Raw genomic sequence first — 21065 nt, 5'->3', positions numbered from 1 at the left:
CTCACCTCCGCCAGGTAGGTGACCAGGTTGAAGGTGATGTCGGCGAAGGCGTCGTTCAAGTAGCGACACACAACGTTGATCCAGTTGGCCGAGTCTCTGGAGTAGCTGTGCGTGCTGTACAGGCTCATCATGTGGGCCAGGTTGGCCAGCGTGGCCGACTTCTCCTCGGAGCACACCTTGGCGATCTTGTCGGCCGTCTCCTTGCAGAAGGGCGTGGGGCTGTCGAAGTGCTGGATCAGGTGGGGCAGCAGGCACAGGATGTTGAGGGGGAAACCTGGAAGGAGACAGAGGGGGGAAGTGAGGCGACACGCGTCTGGAGACGGCACGCAGATCCCACAAGTGCGTTGGATTCGAGCTCCCCCTACCTGCCACCTGGGAGGGGTCGACCAGGGTGTGGCGCGACACGCTGACCAGCCTGCTGAGCAGGTGGATGCTGAGCTCCTGGGTGGAGGCGGAGGTGAAGCCCTTCAGGAAGAGCTGCAGCAGCCCGGGGAAGCTGTACCACTTGAGCAGGGCCTGCAGACGCTCCAGGCGCTGGCGGCTGTCGGCGCGCTCCAGGGGCAGCTGCACCAGCAGCTTGTTGAGGAGGCGGAGGGCCAGCAGGTACTCAAACTCGTAGTCCGACTCGAGGAGCGACGCCGCGATCCAGAACACGGTCGCCATCAGGTTGGAGGGGTCCACGGGGGGCGTGGCCTCCCCTCCGCCCGCCCCGGCGCCACCCCCCGCCCCGGCGCCCCCCTCCCGCAGCGACGACAAGCTCCGCGTGCGCGCCAGGTTGCCGTGGCTACCACCCAGGCGGTCGGCGACGTCCAGGGTGTTGCTACGGCGGCGGTCGGCCTTGCGCTCGCCCATCAGGCTGGCGCGGAGCGAGTTGCTGCGGGCGTGGCCGGGGGCGTGGCCGGGGTAGTGGGCGTGGCCGTGGTGGGCGTGGCCATAGGGGGCGTGGTGGAACAGGCCTCCGCTGCTCAGGTTGATCTGGCCCGTGCTCTTCCTGTTGGCCGAGAACTTTGCCCCCAGCAGGTGCTCATGGGCCGACGCTCTAAAGGACACATCAGGTAGACAGGAAGTTAGAGTGTGTATATTCATATATGTGTGTGTGTGTGTATTTATATGTGTGTGTGTTCTTACTTTGCCAGGGCCGTGAGGAGGTCGTAGTTCTTGACCGTGTCGGCCAGCGTGTCGATGCCAGACTCCAGAGTCAGCAGCAGCTCGATGACAAAGCCCTGAGGAGAGGTCAGGGGTCAAGACCAGTCTCATGAAGAACGTGTGTGTAGCTGGGCCTCCAGCCCGGGGTTAGGTGTGTGTGTGTATAATGTGTGTGTGTGTACCTGGGCCTCCTCCCCGGGGTCCCCCACGGTCTCTACGAGGCGGGCCAGGATGTCTGACAGCGTGGCGGGGGTGAGCGGCTGCTTGAGCGCCCGCAGGATCTGGAAGGAGCGTCCGGCGTAGTGTCTGGAGGGGCAGGACAGGGCCGTCTGCAGGGCGGCCTCACTCAGCAAGGACTCCAGCTGGAACCCTGCAGCACACAAACACACAGTTCATATACAGATACACACACACTATACACACACACACATACACACACACACACACACACAGCGTACCAGCGGGGGAGTGTCTGAACACGGCGACCACGTGTCTGAGGAACACACTGAGGTGTTCTGCGCTCTTGATGTTGGGGTTCTTAGGTGACACGTCCTCGTGGTTCCACAGCGGGCCTCGCTTCCTGCAGAACCCCCCCACACAACAGCAGTTAGAACCTGCACAACACCCGTCAGAACCCACATGATCACAGATAGAACCTCGGAAACCCAAAAGCATCTAGCACCACACACACACTTCAAATGATGTGTAAGTCACGCCGAGGGCACCACACACACACCATGCAGTACCAGTTACTGTGAGACAACACTGCGGGCGTGAAAACACACGGAAACGGGACAAAGCAGGGTGAGCCAGGGTGAGTCGCGTTACCACGGTTAGCGCACAACATCACGTGACCACGAGGCGAGGGACCACCTGGCCGGCTCTCACCTGGAGGTGATGAACTCGATGAGGGCCTTGACCTTGAGGTCGTGCTCCACGGTGGCGTCCACCTCGCTGAGCAGGGAGGGGGTGAGGGAGGGCAGGGACGGGCCCCCCGGGGGCCCCCCGGTCCCCAGGCTGATGCTGGAGGAGGTGGAGCTGGAACTCAGGCCCGAGTCTGTCATGGGGGACGGCTGGTAGTCTGGGGCGAACTCACTCACTCCTGCATCGCACACACACACCCACACACAGAGAATAAGTTGGTAAAGGCTGGTTTGAGGTGCATGGTTTCATCACAGACATCTGTGGTGTCCAGAGAACACAGAGAGGCACCAGCTTGGGGTGTGCTGCCCCCTGGTGGACTGGTGGGATAACACAAGACAGTCCCCTCCCTCCCTCTCCTCTCCCTACTCCACCCCCACTGCCTCCTCCACTCCACTCCCCTTCCTCTCCCTCCTCCCCCCTCCTGACCTGTGAGGTTAAACTCGTGGGAGGGGGTCTTCACGGTCAGAACCCTGGGCTCGTTGTGCTCACGGTTCCTCAGCAGGACGGAGGCCAGTGATTGGATGCTGCTGTTGGTTCCCTGGACGACCAGCAGGTGCAGCAGCAGGCGTTTGCAGTGTTCATAAACCTCCGGGTGCTGGTGGTCAAACCCTGGGGGAGACAGGAAGTGGTACCTTTAAAGATGACTGTCTCCTGTTAGCACACAGGAAGTGTTACCTATGAAGTAGACTGGCACACAGGAAGGGTTCCAGTTTCAGACAGGAAGTGTTACCTATGAAGATGGCGTGGAGCAGGAGGTGGAGGTAGGCACTCCAGTCCACCTTGACCCCGTGGTCCACGATGAGGTCAGTCAGCAGGATTACCGCTATGTTACACCTGAGGAGGAGGAAGAGGAGGAGGAGAAGAAGAGGAGGAGGAAGAGGAGAGTGTCAGCTGGAACAGTTCAGCAGGTCATGATCAGGGGAACCTGGCACCAAGGTGTCCTGAGTGTTGGTCTCAGGGAGGTAGCCCCGGGGTCAAGGGTCAGGTACCTGTGCAGGGGTGTCCCAGGGGTGTTGGTCTCGGGGAGGTAGTCCACCAGGGGCGACCAGCAGCCCCCAGCGGGGGGGAAGGGGAGGGGCTCAGGACGGTTGTGGTCCATCACCTTCAGACGCCAGTTAGCATACAGGGGCATGGAGTCACCTGGACACACACACACATACATACACACTCCTTAGCACCTGAGAGAGAGGGTGTGTGTATGCCAGAGTGCATGTATGTGTGTTGTGTGTGCGTGCGTGTGTGTGTGTCCTCACTCTTTTCCTCTTCGTAGGAGCCCCCAGAGCTGCTGCTGTAGCGAGACTCCAGACGATGGTGCTGCCGGTTCAGATTACTGTTCAGACCCCCGTGGATGTCCAGGTGGGGGTAACTGGGGAGGGGAGAGAGAGAGAGAGAGACAGAGAGAATGGGGGGGGGGGGGGGGGGGGGTTAAAAAGACACATTAGTTTGAATCAAAAGAAGCCATGTGTGACAGCCTATGTTAGTCCTGCTGCAGTGTGTGCGTGTTTAAATATGTGTGTGTTTATATATATATATCTGTGTGTGTGGATATGGTTACATGTGTTATATGCGTGTGTGTGTGTGTGTTGTGTTGGTGCCCCTCACCTGTCCTCCATGTTGGGGTCCTTGGTGCGGTCCTGGTGTGCAGGGTCGGGGCCGGGCACCATGGTGTTGCTGCTGGAGGCCGTGCCCGAGGCCAGCGGGGGCACCTTGAGGCTGGAGCTGACCCGGTAGTAGGGGGGGTTGTCCATGTGGGCCACGGCCGAGCTCACGGCCTCCATCACCTCCAGCTCACACATCAGCTCCTCCAGGAGCTGCATGGTCTTGTCCCTGCCCAGGTACACCACCACTCTCTTCACCTGGGGAGGGAGAGGGGGGAGGGAGAGGGGGGAGGGAGAGGGGCTTAACCTCACCTGACAGTAGTAGATTCAGGTTGTGGGTGCAGAGTGTCTGTGTGTTTCTGGGTGTTGTGTATGTGTCTTACGTAAGGCAGCAGGCTGGGGTCACTGTTGACTCCCCCCATGCTGATGAGGAAGTGCAGGATGATCTTCAGGTTGCTGGGCCAGCTGTCTGCCAGCGTGCACCACACACTCTCTATCTCCGACCACGCAAACTCGTCCCCATACTGGGGGAGAGAGGAGCGGGGAGAGGAGCGGGGAGAGGAGGGGAGAACATAGGAGTAGTTATGGTGACAACAGAAGAGTGATTGGTGGGGTAAAAAAGGCGTGTGCTCCAGAAGCAGGTGTGTGTTCTAGGTGTGGTGGCCGTGGTACCTTGGCGGTCATGAACATGAGGTTGTTTAGGACCATGGTGGTTCCGTGCGGGGAGCCCCAGCCCTCCCCCCTCAGCCAGCGTCGGCTGTTCAACATCGTCATCTCCCTCTCGCGCGCCGCCTCCTCCTCGTCTTCCTCCTCGCCGGCAACGGTAGCATCCTCCTGTCGCCGCGGCGACGGCTTCAGGTCGACCAGCTCCACGTTGTTCATCCAGGGCAGCAGGTAGTGCAGCATCACCTGGCGCCCACCAGGGTGCGCTGTGTGGATGCGCTGGCTCACCTCTGCGGCACACGAGGAAGGTTAGTCAGGGTCAGAAGGGTGGTGGTCAAGTTTTAGGTTCATTTCCCATTTGTAACAAGTACATTGGAATCATTGGTCCTGTTCCTCTTGACGGTGTCCTGTCTGTGTGTGTGCGTATGGAGTGTGTGTGTGTGTGTACCTGAGAAGATGGGCAGGGTGAGCTCGGGGTAGGTGCGGGCCAGCTCCTCAGACAGCTGGTAGTAGGAGACGGAGTAGAGGTGGGGCAGGGCGGAGGGCAAGCTCAGGATCCCGTCTGAGCGCTGCACCTCCAGCTTGTGAGCGTAGCGGAACAGCTTGGGCTCCAGGATCTGCAGAGACACGCTGTGTGAGGGGCTGTGGGGGGGGGGGGGGGGGGGTGTGAAGCTGGCGTGTGTGTGTGTGTGAGGCTGGTGTGTGTGGCCGGTGTGTGTGTACCTGCAGCAGCTGCATGGCTACTTCATAGATGTCTCTGGAAGAGTCTGCAGCCTTGAACAGGATGAGGTTGAGCAGCACGACCGTGTCAAACTGATAGTCCCTGTAAGGGGGGGGGGGGGGGGGTCACAGGTCAGGGGGGGTAACACACACACATATATATACACAGAGATATACCCTCACACATACACACACACACACTCTCTCTCACACCTGTTGTGGAAGACGTTGGCGATGGCCCTGAAGCAGCCGGCAGCCACCCTGCGGGAGCCCGTGTAGCAGCGGTCCACCGCCCAGAACATCAGGTTACTCTGCTCGGGGTTCAGCTCCAGCAGCAGCATCACCGCCTCGCAGCCCAGCTGGTGCACCTGGGGGAGGGGGAGGTTAGGACATTGGCAGGAAGGGCAGAGAGGAGGAGAAGGGGCAGAGGTGGAGTGCCTACCTTGCGGTCCTGGGAGTCCAGGATGTTGTCCAGCCACTTGTACAGGTAGCCGTCTGAAGACAGACCCACGTTGTCAGCTACAGGCCCACAGCACAACACTGCAGACATGGCCTGCACACACACACACACACACAGTTAGACTAATCCAGAATGGAGGGTAGAGTATAGCAGAGCACAGTAGACTAGAGTCCAGTAGGTCACCTTGAGAGCGCAGTACTGGTGTCTGTTGATCTGCATGTTGCGGTCGCTGTATCGGTCCAGTGGGGTGAACATGATGCTGAAGGGCCCGGCCCAGTGGCTGAACAGCATGAACAGGCTGTGTCTCAGAGACTGCTGGGGGAACACACTCCTCCTGTGGTGCACTGGGACACACACACACACACACACATTAGTACCTCACTATCACACGTCAGGAAAACACATGGACGTGCGTGTGTGTGTGTGTGAGAGGGAGCACGTGTGTGTGTGTGTGTGTCTGTGTATGAAAGAGAGAACACGTGTGTCAGAGAGAGCGTGTGTGTGTGTCTTACCTGGGACGTTCTGGATGATGTTGGCCACCAGGGCGCTGAAGTGAGAGCGGATGTCCTTCAGTGTGTCCGAGTCCTTGTCGTTCTCTGCCTCCAGCAGCTGCCGGGTCAGATCCACGTACTCCAGCAGGGTCACGTTCAGGGCGTGGCTCTCTCCGTCCAGACCTCCGCTAGCCCTGCACACACACACACACACACATCATAAATGTGGCCTGGCCAGTTATGGTTAAGCATGGCCTGGTCTGGTCTGGTCTGGTCTGGCCTGTGTACTCACGTCTGGCTGACGACCCCAGCATCAGCCAGCAGCTCAAAGATCCTGACCAGCTGGACCCTGAGGATGTCTCGACGCCTGCGCCTCTTCATGTTCTGGACAAGAGAGAGAGAGAGGGTTACTCTGTTAGAGCGAGAGACATGGAGAGAGAGAGAGAGACAGAGAGAGAGAGACAGACAGACAGACAGACAAACAAAGAGAGAGACATGGAGAGAGAGAGAGACAGAGAGAGAGAGAGACAGAGAGAGACAGACATACAGACAGAGAGAGAGAGAGAGACAGAGAGCCAGAGAGACAAAGAGACACGGAGGGTGCGTGGGCTGTGCCCCACCTCGGGCCTCCTCTCCAGGGCCTCCTTGATGATGGGGTTGAGTTCCTCCATGAGCTCCCTGAAGACCAGGGCGTTGGTGCGCCCCAGGCCCAGCACCAGGGACTCGGTGATGTCCATGCTCTCCGAGCGCATCATGGGAACCACGTGCTTGAACAGAGAGGAGGGGGACGGCGTGCCGATGATCTACACACACACACACAGGTCAGTATCACAGTTATCTAGGAGACACACCCGACAGAAAGCCTGACAGAAAACATCCGCGTAGGATCGCGTGCAAAGGGTCACGGCCCCCGGGGTCACGACCTCTGACCTTGGAGTCGTAGCAGTATCCGCTGTCGGGTGTGGACGCCAGCGTCTCGGGGGGAGAGCAGCGGACCGAGCCGGAGGAGGAGGAGGAGGGCGAGGAGGAGGCGGAGGAGCAGCACAGGATCAGGTAGTTCCTCCACAGGCCCACGTACGAGTCACTGCTGCTGCTGGTCAGCTTCTTAGCATTGATGGGGCTGCTGTTTGGGGGGAGGGAGATGCCCCAAGGAGTGGGACAAGAAGGGAAGTTGGTTAAACACCAATATCATCCTAAACACACCTGGTGCATCAGACACACATAGAGCCCCCCCCCCACACACACACACACATCCAACACACAAAGATGCACACAAAAACACACACACACACACAGCCAACACCCCACCCCACATACTTGATGTCCACTTGGGGCGACAGCAGCTGCAGGCGTGTGTAGGCGAACATCCAGGCGTAGTTGAGGGCGGTGGGGCAGTGCTTAGGCAGGTGCTCCTGGCGCAGGTAGCTGGACAGGCTGACCACCCACGGGTCCTGGCCCTGGGTGACGTGGGCCAGCACCCAGATCAGGGAGGGGCTGGACACGTCAAACTGGTGGCTGATGGGGGACGAGCTCCACTCCGCCAGCGTCTGGAGGTCGATCCCACTGGGGCAATACAGCAGGCTGGTCTGGAGGGGGGGAGGGGGAGGGGGGGGTTAGAGGTGTGTGTGTGTGTGTTGGGCATTTGCGTGAGTGTGATGGGTTTGAATGCGTCATTGTCTGTTGAATGTGTCGGATGTGTGAATGTCTGTCGTGGTGTGTGTGTGTGTATTAAGTGTGTGTGTGTATGTGTGTGTGTATTAAGTGTGTGTGTGTATGTGTGTGTATGTGTGTGTGTGTGTGTGTGTGTGTAGATGTGTGTGAGTATGAAGTGTGAGGGTAAGAGTCACCTGATCAGCTCCAGTGAGGTGGATGAAGCTTTCCAACACTGAGGCACTCAATCTGTCCATCACATCTATAGCCAGCTCCTCATCCCCCTTTAGAGAGAGACAGAGAGAGACACAGAGAGTAAAGTTAGAGACAGAGACTGGGAGTGTTAACGTGGTCCTTGTGGCCTGGTAACACCCACCCACCCCCTCCCATCCCCTCCTCCCCCCCTGGTTACCTTGGCGATGCCCAGGGCGGCGTGCAGGGCGCGGACCTCCTTCAGCAGGTTGACGGCGAGGCGGCGGGTGGCGGGGCGGCAGCTGCAGAGCAGCACCAGGGCCAGGCCCTCCACCAGGTGCAGCACCCCCCACAGGGGGGAGCGCTCCAGGGGCAGCGACGACACGCCAGCCGCCTGCTGGACCACACGGTTACACACACACACAGAGGTTTATACACACACAGAGGTTTATTCACACACAGAGGTTTATTCACACACACACACACAAAGGTTTATACACACACACACAGGTTTATACACACACACACACACAGACACCTCCACCTGACTGTCACCTTGACCCCTGACCCCCCTGACCCACCTGGCTCTCCTGGCTCTTGTTACTGGACAGCACGGCCTGCCTCCACTGGCTGGTGAGCTGCAGCAGCATCTTGACGGCGTTGTCCAGCAGGGTGGGGTGCACGTCCGTCACCTCGCGCACCACAAAGTACACGAAGCCCGACAGCACGTCCTCGCGCCACTCGGGGAAGTCCACCATGAGGGCCTGCAGCGTGGTGAAGGCCAGCCCGCGCAGCTCCTCGTCCATGTGGATGGTCAGCCTGGGGGGGGGGGATGAGTGGGAGAGGGTATGTTTAGAGAGGGAGAGAGTATTGACAAGTTGTGAGACAGAAAGTGTGGAGAGAGAGACACAGAAAGAGAGAGACACAGAGAGAGAGAGAGAGAGACACAGAGAGAGAGAGCGAGAGAGACACAGAGAGAGAGAGCGAGAGACACACAGAGAGAGAGAGAGAGAGACACAGAGCGAGAGAGAGAGAGAGAGAGAGAGAGAGAGAGAGAGAGAGAGAGAGAGAGAGAGAGAGAGACACAGAGAGAGACACAGAGAGAGACACAGAGAGAGACACAGAGAGAGAGAGCGAGAGACACACAGAGAGAGAGAGAGAGAGAGAGAGAGAGAGAGAGAGAGAGAGAGAGAGAGAGAGAGAGAGAGAGAGAGAGAGAGAGACAGACAGAGAGACAGAGAGAGACACAGAGAGAGAGACAGAGAGAGACAGAGAGAGAGAGAGAGAGAGAGAGAGAGAGAGAGAGAGTGTGTTCTGTGACAGGTGTGCGACACCACCTGGGTCAGGTGACCTACTTGGCGAGCAGCTCGATGAGGTCCTGTCTGGCCATGCCGTCTGGGATGAGCCTGGGAATGGCCGCCACGCACGTACGGAACAGGTCGATCTTCGGCTTCCTCTCGCCCCTGGCAACCGCAACCACAACAACCAGAGGAGGTAAGCCAGGGCGGTGTCATTGTGTGTGGGGGGTGCGTTTGTTACGTGTGTGTGTGCGTATCACCCACGTGATCATGTCCTCCGGCTCCTTGTTGGACATCTGGACGTTGGTCATGCTCATGGAGCGCCCCACCTCCTTGTCCAGGTGACGCAGGATGCTGTCCAGGGCCTTACGCACCGCGGGGTAGTACAGAGACATACCTGCCCTCACACACACACACACCCAAGCATTAGCATTATAGCCTTGGCGTAAGGAGTAGACCACAGTCTGGTTCCAATTGTTCTGCCCCCTGCGGACCCACGACCCCTCGACCTCGGCGTACCTATGACCTTGGCCTCCTCGTCGGTGAGGGTGGTGGCCAGGAAGATCTTCTTGACGCGCAGCGTGTTCCCCGAGGGCATGATGACCCCGGTGGTGGGCATGGGCGGGTCGCCGTCCTTCTGCTGCAGGCTGTCGGCTATCACCAGGAACGCCCGCAGCCCGATGTTCATCCTCTGAGGGGGGGGGGGGGGGGGGGGGGGGGGGAGTCAAGTAGGGAAAGAGAATGAGGAGAGAAAGATTGTCAGATAAAAGAGAGGAATGGAAACAGAGGATATACAGGGAGAGAGAGAGAGTCCAGGCCTCACCTCAGGGTTGATGGTGAAGGTTTTGTGGGACTTCCCGACACACAGGAGGTCGTAGATGATCTCCTTCATGGCAAAGTCCAGCCTTTCCTGTAGAGCAACCAATCACAGCAGTGAGCCATCAGTCACCTGTCCTCTGAGAACCAATCGCTGAATGATCCTCACGAAACCCCTGAACCCACACATTGACACCAAATCTTGACCCTCCGACTCAAAGAGTCGGTGACCCAACGACCCCTGACCCCTGGTACCTGAGCGATGAACTGGATGATCTTGACGAAGATGTTGAGGGGGGTGTCTCTGGGCACCACACTGCGGGAGCCCTTGGGGAACAGAGCTGACACGATGCTGAGGAGACGACTGCAGGACACAGGAGCACGGGTCATTCCCACGGGGAGGAAGCGGTGTGTGTGTGTGTGCGAGCGTGTGTGAGGGCTCCTCACCTCTGAGTGACAGTGTTGCTCTCACACTTGATCCTGATGATGTAGACCCACAGCAGTCTGTAGAGAGACTCCAGGGCCACGCGGGACATCTTGGGGTCTTTGTTCTGCGGGGCCAGAGAGGGGACGTCACACACCTCACACACACAGCGTCACACACAGCGTCACGCGCTCACGCACCGTCACACACCTCACACACACAGCGTCACACACCTCACACACACAGCGTCACGCGCTCACGCACCGTCACACACCTCACACACACAGCGTCACACACCTCACACACACAGCGTCACACACAGCGTCACACACGCGCTCACGCACCGTCACACACGTGGTCACACTGGAGGTGAGTAGTTAAGATTGTTGTACTGCGGTTTGGATTTGATTCTTTTCGTTCATCGTGCCGGGTAGCTGAGATGTGGTTACTCTGCACTGTGCCTGGGAAGTACACACTGCTCCTTGACTGACCACTAACTACACACATCCGATTCTCGATTTGATGCTGTACTTTGTACATGCACTAAATCCACTAGATCGCCTCCTAGCAACACTCCATAACCTCTTAGAAACGCTACAGTTTAGCACCCTCCTTAACGACATTACCGCCTACCAACAGTTACTACAGAGACACAGGAATGACAGCAGCACTGAATGGACCTGAAGGCACCAAGCCCCTTTCTGTGGCGCCCCCCTTCCTTCTGAAGAGGCTCCCCTTGTCATTATTGGGGTCCCCTTGTGTCTGGGGGCCCCCCTTGTCCATCGGTGGGGACCCCTTTTTTTCTTATGGCCCCTTCGCCCTGTGGGCCCCCCTTGTCTCTATGTGAGACCCCTTGTCTCAATAGGGGCCCCTTCTCCAGGCCTACACCCACTGTGCTCTCCACCACTCTGGGGTCCACCCCCTCGCCACCTCGACCCCCCTCTCTCCGGCACTCACTTCCGGCTCTCCCCACTAGGGGACGCCAGGTGACTCACCTGCAGGGTCTCTATCTGCTTCCTGATGCTGTTGTTAGATGGCATCTGGAGTGCGTGAACGACAGAGAGAGATGGAGAGAGAGAGAGATGAGGACAGAGAGAGAGATGGAGAGATATGGAGAGAGAGAGAGAGAGATGGAGAGAGAGAGAGAGATGAGGAGAGAGAGAGAGATGAGGAGAGAGAGAGAGAGATGAGGAGAGAGAGAGAGAGAGAGAGAGAGAGAGAGAGAGAGAGAGAGAGAAAGAGAGAGAGAGAGAGAGAGAGAGAGAGAGAGAAAAAAAAAAGAAAGAGAGAAAGAAAGACAGATAGAGGCGACAGGAGACACGGTGTGAGGGTGACACATGCAGGTTAGAGGTGAACAGAAACACACGCAACAACAACAAAAAACGTTAAAGAAACACAAACGTGTGCAGAACTTTCCAGCATTGGCCCGGTGTCTTACACACCTCCAGACAGGCTCGTACTGGAGGGAGGGAGGCTAAGCATGGAGCAACGTGTTGGATCGCGTTTGAGCGTGTTAAAAGCGTCTACGGTCCAGGCCTCCACCACTGTGTCGACTCAAACCAGACGCCGACACAAAGGTGTGTTCATCCAACATGAACCTGATCCTTCACCTGGTCTACTTCATGCTTCGCGGACGCAAGTAGAAACAATAAAAAACATAAAGTGAAATCAAAAGAGATTGAATCAAACGGGTGTGAAACAAGGAAAAGATGACAAAACACAAACACACACACACACACACACACAGCAGAGAGCGGAGGAGGAGCAAGGGAGGGAGAGAGGAGAGAAACGCCTGACTGAGGCTGGTGTGCGTGCGTGTGAGACCAGGAAGAGAGCTAACCCAGTGAAACTACAAATCCCCATAAGCCACTGGGCTCAGACAGGAATCAGAGCATTGCGTCCAAACCCAGCATCAGTCCACAGACTCAATTCTAACCTCGTAACTCTCTCTGGCAACACTTTACATCAAAGTTACATTAACTACCATTTAACTATATATATCAAAACAGGGGCAAGGGGTGTGAGGGTGGGGGGATGTTGTAAAGGGGCACGGTTAAGGATAACATCCACTTACTTGTAACCCTAAATCTCCAGCCAGCAGGGTGAACTGCATGCTGGGACAGGTACAGGGTTGGAATGTGTCTGTGCAACAAGCAGTCTGACTCATCACTCACTCAACTACTGGCTCTCAACAGCAAGGAGACTCAGGAATCACATCCCAGGAGGAGACAAGCGAATCACATCAGGCGAATTACATCAGGCGAATCACTTCAGACGAATCACGTCAGACACGAGATTGAGAGTTGATTCAGTACCAAAGAGTTGATTCAACAGGGAGTCATCACGACAGGAGGGAATCACAGCACTTTCACCAAGGAATCAGAGTCAAATCTCCCAAAAGGAATCAGTTTGGAGTTGTGGAGGTACAGGGATCACAAGGCATTAGGTTATTATTGGAAAGATAAGGGTGTAGGTGACAGGACATGTGTGTTTGATTAACCAGGGCTGTTTCTCAGGTTTGGGTCAGACTAATACGAGTCTGATTCTCTGAGCTTTGTTTTGATCGCTCAACACCATAGGCAGCTAAGGCTGATTCAGAGTCGTTCATCGTAAATGAATCAGAATTACTTTAAAGAGGGAACATGGTTCAGATTCAGGTCTGGATTGAAACAGAAGAGTAAACAACCACAGCCTCAAGTAACTTACCTGTGTTGTCCTACTTAAACCTGGAGACTTGATAAGTATTAACGTCTGAATCAGTATCAAGTTTTACAATAATATTCATTCAGGGACACGTTTTATAACTAAAGGAAGGGATTGAGTTTAAAGAAACCTTTGTCTTTTTGTAAATGACCTAACAAGTCCTCTGCACCAAGTCACCTGTCCAAACATGACACCTTTAAAAAGTCACTGTAACAAGTCACCTATGTTCTAACAAGTCACAGGTCACCTGTAACTAGTCACCCCTGTCCTAAGTGGTCACCTGTGTGTGTGTGTGTGTGGGGGGGGGGGGTGTTGTCAACCGTACCTTCAGATGAGACAGGCAGTTCTGGAGGAAGATGTGCCAGTTATTGAGGAAGAACTGCTTCTGGCTCACACACAGCAGGCACGTCACCAGGGGATACAGGGCCTGCAGAGGGGGGGGGCGGGGAGGAAGAGATGAGGGGGGCGGGGGGAGGGAAGGTAGGAGTGGGGGGGGGGGGAGGAGGGAGAGACGAGAGGGGGGGGGGGGAGAAGGGAGGAGAAAAGGGGACAATGTGTGTTAGTTTATGTGAGAGAGACAGACACGAGTGAGACAATACATAGAGATGAAGAGAGAAAGAGTGATATAGAGAGAGATGGAGAGTGATAGAGGAAGGAGAGAGAGGGATGGAGAATGATAGAGGAAAGAGAGAGAGGGATGGAGAATGATAGAGGAAAGAGAGAGAGAGGGATGGAGAGTGATAGAGGAGAGACGGTACCAGGGAGTGCTTCTTCCTGGAGCTGAGGTCAAAGGTTGTCTGGTACAGCATCTCCACAAAGTTCTTCAGGCACGGCACGTTGACTTCATTCTTCACCGCCTGGGAGGAGAGACAGAGAGGGAGAGAGGAGAGGGAGGGGGGAGAAGGGTAAGCAGTCAGGAGTGGAGGCCCAGACAGGCGTGTATATGTGCCAGGTGTGTAAGGACAGGTGTGTAGGTATGGGACAGGTACTCACAGCAGCTACAGGAATGAGGATCTCCACAAACAGGCCGGCCAGAGCATGCTTGATGTCTTTGTCCTTCACCTCCAGGAAATACTGGGCACACTCCTGAGGAACACACACACACACGTGGTCAAACACACTCCTGTGGAACACACACACACACTTTTCTGAGGAGCAGAACACACCCACACCAACCTCTCACACACACACACACACACAACCTCTCACACACACAACCTCTCACACACACACACACACACAGCACCAACCTCACACACACACACACCACCCCCCCATCCCCATCCCACCCCCCGCTCACACACACCCGACCTGCATGAACTGGAAGGAGGCCTCAAAGTCCTCCACGGGGTACATCTTGACCCGGAAGAACTTCATGCCCATGACGAGGCTGATGATGGACTGGATGACGTGGGGGGACTGCTCCTTCACACGCAGCTCCTTCAGCTCCGTGGTGAACTTCTTCCTCACCGCCTGGAACCTGACACACACACACACAGTTACAGTCTGTCACTGAGTGAGTGGAGTGTTCTTAAAGTGTTCTTAAGTGTTCTTGGAGTGTTCTTAAGTGTTCTTAAAGAGCCCTTTGTCCCAGAGGAGGTTATATGTTAGGTGAGGAGGAGGAAGAGGAGGGTTACTTGGACTGTGTGAGCACGCCGATGACCTCCGCGTACAGATCTGCAATGATGTGCACGTTGCTCGTGTTGGGCCCCGAGTACCTGTCAATCAAACACATCCGGCGGTCAAAACACGCCGTGCCCTTCGAGCACATCCGTCATGAACCGGCCCACCGCAGCACCGCACTAGGGGCTGGACTCACCCCCACGTCTCCCATAGCAACCAGACATGGATTCTACAGGGGGGTTGGGGTAGCGGTAAGCATGCCTGCTCAGTCATACTGCTCTTTCACCCTTCCTTTCATTTGTATTCTTATGGCATGGCTGTCACCAGCCTCTGGTCTGCACCTCTCTGCACCACCCACCATCACAGGAGGAGGGGGCCCTCGCTGAACACCTCTCCTCACCAGGTTTCTCAGTGTTTCTGGAGGGGTGTTTTTCCCGGTCTTCTCTGAGGGCTCAGGTTGGATGCAGGTGCTGATCTGTGGGCGTGGGCGAAGCCCTCCGTAACAGCACTTGTAAAAAGGGGCTATAAAAGATATTTGATCTGACCCCGGCAGAGAACCATCTGGAAGCTGTCCGACATGGAGACCAGGTGCTTTCTCTTGGTGACTTTAATGATGCTCATAAACATCACTCTCTCTCTCTCACACACACACACACAGGCCATAAAGCCTGCCTCTCTGAACAGACATAAATAGTACTGCTGCAGTCTTGTTCTGCTACAGCCCACAACAAGTGTGTCAATAGGGCACGGAGTGTTTATTTGGGGGTTTTATATCCAGCGTGAACTCTGCATTTCACAGTGTTTGATGTGTTCAATTCCAGCCCAGGCCATTTCCTGCATGTCCTCCCTTCTCTCTCCTACATTTCCTGTCGCTCTACACAGTCTCTGGCCCGATGCAGCAGACATTCCCCAAACTGTATTTTTGTGTGTGTGTGTGTGTGTATGTGTGCAGACTCACCCCTCTTTGTGTTTAAAGTGCTTGAATGCCAGGTTCAGAACCTCATGTACTAAAGCATCTGGCACTGGATGAAGAGGAATCTGGAACAGACACACGACAGGCAGTCAGACACACACACAGACAGGCAGTCAGACAGACAGACAGACAGACAGACAGACAGGCAGTCAGACAGGCAGACAGACCAGCAGACAGCTCACCTGTTTTAAAACTTCTACTGAAACTAAACAGAACATGAAATCTATGGCTAGATCCCTCCTCTCCAGCAGGTAGTCTTTATCACGATGCTGTTCATCCCTGGAGGGAGGGAGGAAGGGAGGGAGGGAGGGAGAGGGGGAGAGATTAAAGAACATTAAGTGAACAGTCGAAAACTGCAAATTGTGATTGCACACGTGGGTGTTATCCTTCAGTAGATAAGAACGAGACAAGGAAGGAGAGGAGGAGAGCAGGAACGTCTCACCCTTTGGACTTGGTGCTGGAGCGAGGCCTGTACTCGTAGGACTCGTCCTCGGTGCCGCTCTGGCGGCGGTACCAGTCAAACAGGGTCCGCAGCAGCGAGGGCAAACAGTGCTCTGCTATTGAGCTCATAGAGCTTATTAACTACACACACACACACACAGAGAACACACGCACACGGAGATCAACATCAGTGTAGCACGATAATTCAGGAGGGGGAACAGCAGGGGGGGGGGGGGGGGGGGGGGGGGTGGAGAGAGAGAGAGAGAGAGAGAGAGAGAGAGAGAGAGAGAGAGAGAGAGAGAGAGAGAAAAAGAGGAAAAAGAGACAAGCATGGAGGAATGGACAGATGGAGGGATGGGGAGAACTCAGTGGAGGGAGGGTGGAGGAGGGATGAAGCGGAGGAGGGGGGGGGGGGAGGAGGAGGAGGGAGGAGTGACCTCAGCGCAGAGTAACGTACAGTCCGTGCAGTATTGATTGTGCGGGGAGGGTGGTGTAGGGTGACAGGATGAGAGCCTCCGTCATCCTACTGACTGAGCCTGGAGAGTCATAGTCTCTTGTCCTAGTACCAACCTAGACCCTTGTTCTACCCATTAGACCCTAGCCCATTAGACCCTAGACCCACACTGCTAATTTTGCTAAGACTGCTAACTGTGCTAACTGTGCTAGGGAGGGCTTGCACATGCTCAGGGCAGCGTGATGAGGGTAGAGGGAGAGTTATGTCATGGCTCTCTGGCCTCCTGGCGCCAGACAGACACACTACAGCACCCTGCTCTGATATACTGCTGAGGATGACACAGGCTTTCTCCCTCTCTCTCCCTCCCTCTCTCTCTTCCTCTTTCTCCCTCCCTCCCTCCCTCCCTCCCTCCCTCTCTCATTGCCCATTATCTTTACCTTCTTTTCTCTCTCTCTCCCTCCCTCCCTCCCTCCCTCCCTCTCTGCCTATTCTCTCTTTCCCTCTCCATCACCCTGCCCATTCCCTCTGTCTGTGTCTTTCACCTGCTCACTTACAATGGCAGCAGCTGGATCTGTGGTTGTGGTGTTATGCTGAGCAAAGCACCCTGCACCATCACTCTCGTCCTGCACCCTGCAGCAGCCTGGTGTGTGTGTGTGTGTGTGTGTGTGTGTGAGCGGGCGGTGGGGGCAGGGCTATTGATTGGATCAACTACAGTGCCATACAATAGGCTTGGTAGGGGAAGAGTTGGGGTGGTTGTGAGAGCATGCAAACACGACACAATCTCAACACTAACTATGGCACTGTCTAATTCGTATCCATCTCTGTGTATGTAGATGTGTACGTGTATCTATCCATCCACCTGTCTGTCTGGAACTGCCGTTAGGGGGAGACTCACCTGATCAAACTGTGCATCTTCTCCCCTCTGGAGAGATCTGGACAAGGGCTTTTCCTGGAGGAGAGAGGGAGAGAGGAGAGAAAGAGGAAAAAAAACAAAATAGTTGAGCCAACTGCTATTAGAGAGACCCGCTCCGAGAAAAAGGTATCACAGCGGAAGGATACGTCCTTAAACTTTACCTTTATTCTCTCCATTCTGATCCCCATCTCCCCACTCTCTCTCCCCACTCTCTCCCCCCACTCTCTCTCCCCACTCTCTCTCCCCACTCTCTCTCCCCACTCTCTCTCCCCACTCTCTCCCCTCTCTCTCCCCTCTCTCTCCCCTCTCTGCTCCTTATCCGACCTCCACCTGCTCCCCCCCAGACCACCCTAACCTCCCCCCAGACCACCCTCCCTCCTCCCCCTACTCACCAGGGGCTCTGCCATCACCACCTCTATCTTCTTCTCCGCCAGCACGGCAAACTCAGCAAACAGGCTCTTGATGACGAACTCGCCCGGCTTGAGCTCGGGGTCGATGGTGATGCTGGACATGATGGCGGCCGAGCGCTTCTCCCACGAGGGGGGGGCCGTGGGGGGGGGCGCGCCGTCTGCTCACGCTGCTGACCGGGGCTGAGGCTGCAGGGACACGGGGGGGGGGGGGGGGGGCAGAGGTCAGGGGGGTTAGAGAGGACTGGAACAGGTCAGCAGCAGCGATGCTGACAGACGGACACATATTAGCTAACTATACCCAAGGACCGGAACTAAGAACAGGGCTCAGAACCCAGGAACTAGAACCCAGGGACCAGAACCAGGAACAGGGCTCAGCTCAGCTGACCTTTCACCTCTTCTTTCCCAGGAAACATTCTGTTCCCTGTTTCTTCCTGGTTACCATGGGAACACCCGTGCCTTCCCAAAAGTTCAAACAATAGTAATGGCTAAAACATGGCCAGTAAAATTCAATGAAGCGGCGGAGACGTTCACACCCAGCAACTGATTTAAAACAAACAAGGTCGAGTGTGTGTGTGTGTGTGTGTGTGTGTGTGTGCACGTGTCATGTCACCCCCTCCCTCCCCCTTGCAGGCTCATTGGCTGGCTGTCCACTACAGTGATGCACCTGTTCCGCACACACACAGGAGGAGAAGAGCGGGAGAGAGGGAGAAAGGAGATGAGAGGGAGAAGGAGAGAGAGGAGCTGGACCAGAGAAGGTACACCAGGTCCAGTAGTGGAGGGGCAGGCTAGAGGGGCCAGCCTGGGGCCAGAGAGCTCAGAGAGAGCAGAGAAAGCAGAGAGAGCAGAGAGAGCAGAGAGGCCAGAGAGAGCAGAGAGAGCAGAGAAAGCAGAGAGAGCAGAGAGAGCAGAGAGAGCAGAGAGGCCAGAGAGAGCAGAGAGAGCATTTACATTTACATTTACATTTACATTTAGTCATTTAGCAGACGCTCTTATCCAGAGCGACTTACAGTAAGTACAGGGACATTCTCCCCGAGGCAAGTAGGGTGAAGTGCCTTGCCCAAGGACACAACGTCATGTGCACCGACCGGGAATCGAACTGGCAACCTTCAGATTACTAGCCCAACTCCCTCACCGCTCAGCCACCTGACTCCCAGAGCAGAGAGAGCAGAGAAAGCAGAGAGAGCAGAGAGGCCAGAGAGAGCAGAGAGGCCAGAGAGAGCAGAGAGGCCAGAGAGAGCAGAGAGAGCAGAGACAGCAGAGAGAGCAGAGAGGCCAGAGAGGCCAGAGAGAGCAGAGAGGCCAGAGAGAGCAGAGAGAGCAGAGAGGCCAGAGAGAGCAGAGAGGCCAGAGAGAGCAGAGAGGCCAGAGAGAGCAGAGAGAGCAGAGAGAGCAGGGTTACACAACGTGAGACAGCAGCCACACCTCAGCTCTGTATAAATAGCCGCTCTGCTCTCAGTTCCTCCTCTGGCCCTCAGGAACAATGGAGAACACACCCCTCAAACCTGCCAACCGGGGGTGAGTGTGTGTGCGTGTGCGTGCTACTGGCCTGTTCCACCACCTTCCAGTTACACTGGTGAGAATATCTGACTCCTTGATGCAGCTGACGCATGCTGGCCACTAGGGGTGTAGCAGACTAGACCTGGCGTTCAGGAGGGAGAGAGGAGAGCTGGAGGAGAGAGGGGAGGGGAGCGGGGTGGAAAAGAGGCCTTTTACAGGATGTTCGAAGCCCTGGCTCAGACACAGGGGCATCTTAGCTGTTCATAGACAGTGCTGGGAGGGTCGGGAGGGGCTGCTAGGAGGGGGGGGGGACTCTAGGAACAAGCTGAGGAGGGCAAAGTACGCAGGGGGCCAGAACATTCTGGAACATCAAATATGTGTAGGAGCAGGAGGAAAGAAGGAGGAGAGGCAGGGAGAAAAAGAGAGAACGAGAGAAAGAGATAGACAGAGACGCGGAGAAAGAGGAAGAGAGAAAGAAGCAAAGGCAGAGAGGAGAGAAAGAGAGAGGAGAGAAATAGCGGGAGAGAGCAGTTGGCAGGGAGGGTTAGTGACAGTTACTACTCATTGTTTCTAGAGAGAGACTGGAAGCTGGCAGCCAACACTGGGGGAGGGCGGGAGAGTAGGAGGCAAGAAAGGGGAGAGAGAGGGGCTAAAGAGAGAGAGAGAGAGAGAGAGAGAGAGAGAGAGAGAGAGAGGGAGGGAGGGAGGGAGAGAGAGAGAGAGAGAGAGAGAGGGAGGGAGGGAGGGAGGGAGGGGAAAGGGTGGTGAGAGAGGGGCCGAGGGTGCATTCTTTTGAGAGAAAAAAGAGTGAAAAAAAAAACGAGTTGTTTACCCAACGGTCAGCTTGGCCTTCTACTGAACGAGATGCCAACTCACACTCAGGTTGAGTAACCATCGTGCTCACTGGTAGCACCAGGCAGGATGGCGCTACTGTGTGAGTGTGTGTGTGTGTGTGTATGTGTGCGTGCCAGAGTGTGTGTGTGTGTGTGTGTGTGTGTGTGTGAGAAAGAGTGTGTGTGTGTGTGCGTGCGTGTTTGTGTGTGACAGTGTGTATGCATGTGTGTAAGAAAAGCATATCTGAAAAGTTGCTTCACTCTGACTCCCAAAAACACATAGTTTTAGAAGTTAGTCACATGATCACACCAGGTCAACTAGGACAATCTGATTACCCAACATGTCCTCAACCACACATCTCTATTGGGATGAGTTAGAGGTCCAGTCTGCATGGGCCTGATCCATGGACTGTGTGTATGTGTGTGTGTATGGTGTGTGCATCATCCCTTCATGCAAACAGTCTGAACAGTCACAGTTACTCCTACTAAAACCTTCTACCCTATCCCCCTCACCCTCACTCCCTCTCTCTCTCTCTCTCCCCCTCACTCCCTCACTCTCCCCGTCACCCTCACTCCCCCTCACCCTCACTCTCTCTCAGGCAGAGTGAGACGGACAAAGTAAGAAGACAGACAGAGAGAGACAGGCAGAAAGAGAGACAGGCAGGCAGAAAGAGAGACACAGGCAGGCCGAGAGAGACAGACAGAGAGACAGACAGAGACAGGCAGGCAGAAAGAGACAGAGAGACAGGTAGAGAGACACAGAAAGGCAGAGAGACAGGCAGGCAGGCAGAGAGAGACAGGCAGGCGGCCCCTCAGGATGTATAATAATAATGGTC

At 55.7% G+C, this 21065-nt stretch overlaps 1 protein-coding gene across 7 annotated transcripts in view; it reads right to left on the bottom strand.

Annotated features, from left to right (window-relative positions):
- Window positions 1-21065, bottom strand: part of fryl (furry homolog, like) — a 53080-nt gene that overhangs the window by 15838 nt on the left and 16177 nt on the right. For 5 of the 7 annotated variants that reach the window (XM_047036842.1, XM_047036835.1, XM_047036836.1 and 2 more), the window contains 43 exons: window positions 17882-18085; window positions 17472-17525; window positions 16124-16263; window positions 15864-15960; window positions 15667-15746; window positions 14723-14803; window positions 14397-14565; window positions 14079-14171; window positions 13844-13942; window positions 13411-13512; window positions 11378-11422; window positions 10406-10509; window positions 10214-10322; window positions 9966-10052; window positions 9662-9833; window positions 9407-9539; window positions 9200-9307; window positions 8426-8663; window positions 8065-8241; window positions 7850-7936; window positions 7320-7588; window positions 6933-7125; window positions 6623-6805; window positions 6295-6386; window positions 6024-6196; window positions 5695-5855; window positions 5494-5604; window positions 5265-5419; window positions 5055-5154; window positions 4780-4948; window positions 4341-4621; window positions 4052-4192; window positions 3673-3926; window positions 3324-3436; window positions 3060-3210; window positions 2801-2904; window positions 2497-2679; window positions 2035-2248; window positions 1605-1726; window positions 1329-1516; window positions 1129-1223; window positions 366-1039; window positions 6-274 (listed from right to left, as the gene is read on the bottom strand). In XM_047036842.1, coding sequence (XP_046892798.1) covers window positions 6-274; window positions 366-1039; window positions 1129-1223; window positions 1329-1516; window positions 1605-1726; window positions 2035-2248; window positions 2497-2679; window positions 2801-2904; window positions 3060-3210; window positions 3324-3436; window positions 3673-3926; window positions 4052-4192; window positions 4341-4621; window positions 4780-4948; window positions 5055-5154; window positions 5265-5419; window positions 5494-5604; window positions 5695-5855; window positions 6024-6196; window positions 6295-6386; window positions 6623-6805; window positions 6933-7125; window positions 7320-7588; window positions 7850-7936; window positions 8065-8241; window positions 8426-8663; window positions 9200-9307; window positions 9407-9539; window positions 9662-9833; window positions 9966-10052; window positions 10214-10322; window positions 10406-10509; window positions 11378-11422; window positions 13411-13512; window positions 13844-13942; window positions 14079-14171; window positions 14397-14565; window positions 14723-14803; window positions 15667-15746; window positions 15864-15960; window positions 16124-16263; window positions 17472-17525; window positions 17882-18001 — 6690 coding nt within the window. In that variant the 5' untranslated portion in view covers window positions 18002-18085. Of the gene's footprint in view, window positions 1-5; window positions 275-365; window positions 1040-1128; window positions 1224-1328; window positions 1517-1604; window positions 1727-2034; window positions 2249-2496; window positions 2680-2800; window positions 2905-3059; window positions 3211-3323; window positions 3437-3672; window positions 3927-4051; window positions 4193-4340; window positions 4622-4779; window positions 4949-5054; window positions 5155-5264; window positions 5420-5493; window positions 5605-5694; window positions 5856-6023; window positions 6197-6294; window positions 6387-6622; window positions 6806-6932; window positions 7126-7319; window positions 7589-7849; window positions 7937-8064; window positions 8242-8425; window positions 8664-9199; window positions 9308-9406; window positions 9540-9661; window positions 9834-9965; window positions 10053-10213; window positions 10323-10405; window positions 10510-11377; window positions 11423-13410; window positions 13513-13843; window positions 13943-14078; window positions 14172-14396; window positions 14566-14722; window positions 14804-15666; window positions 15747-15863; window positions 15961-16123; window positions 16264-17471; window positions 17526-17881; window positions 18086-21065 lie in introns of those variants that run through there. The other 2 variants (XM_047036841.1, XM_047036838.1) reach the window with 2 other exon arrangements.

The sequence above is a fragment of the Hypomesus transpacificus genome, chromosome 16, assembly GCF_021917145.1.
Source record: "Hypomesus transpacificus isolate Combined female chromosome 16, fHypTra1, whole genome shotgun sequence".
Lineage (NCBI taxonomy): Eukaryota > Metazoa > Chordata > Actinopteri > Osmeriformes > Osmeridae > Hypomesus > Hypomesus transpacificus.
This window is presented reverse-complemented; position numbering and strand designations above follow the sequence as displayed.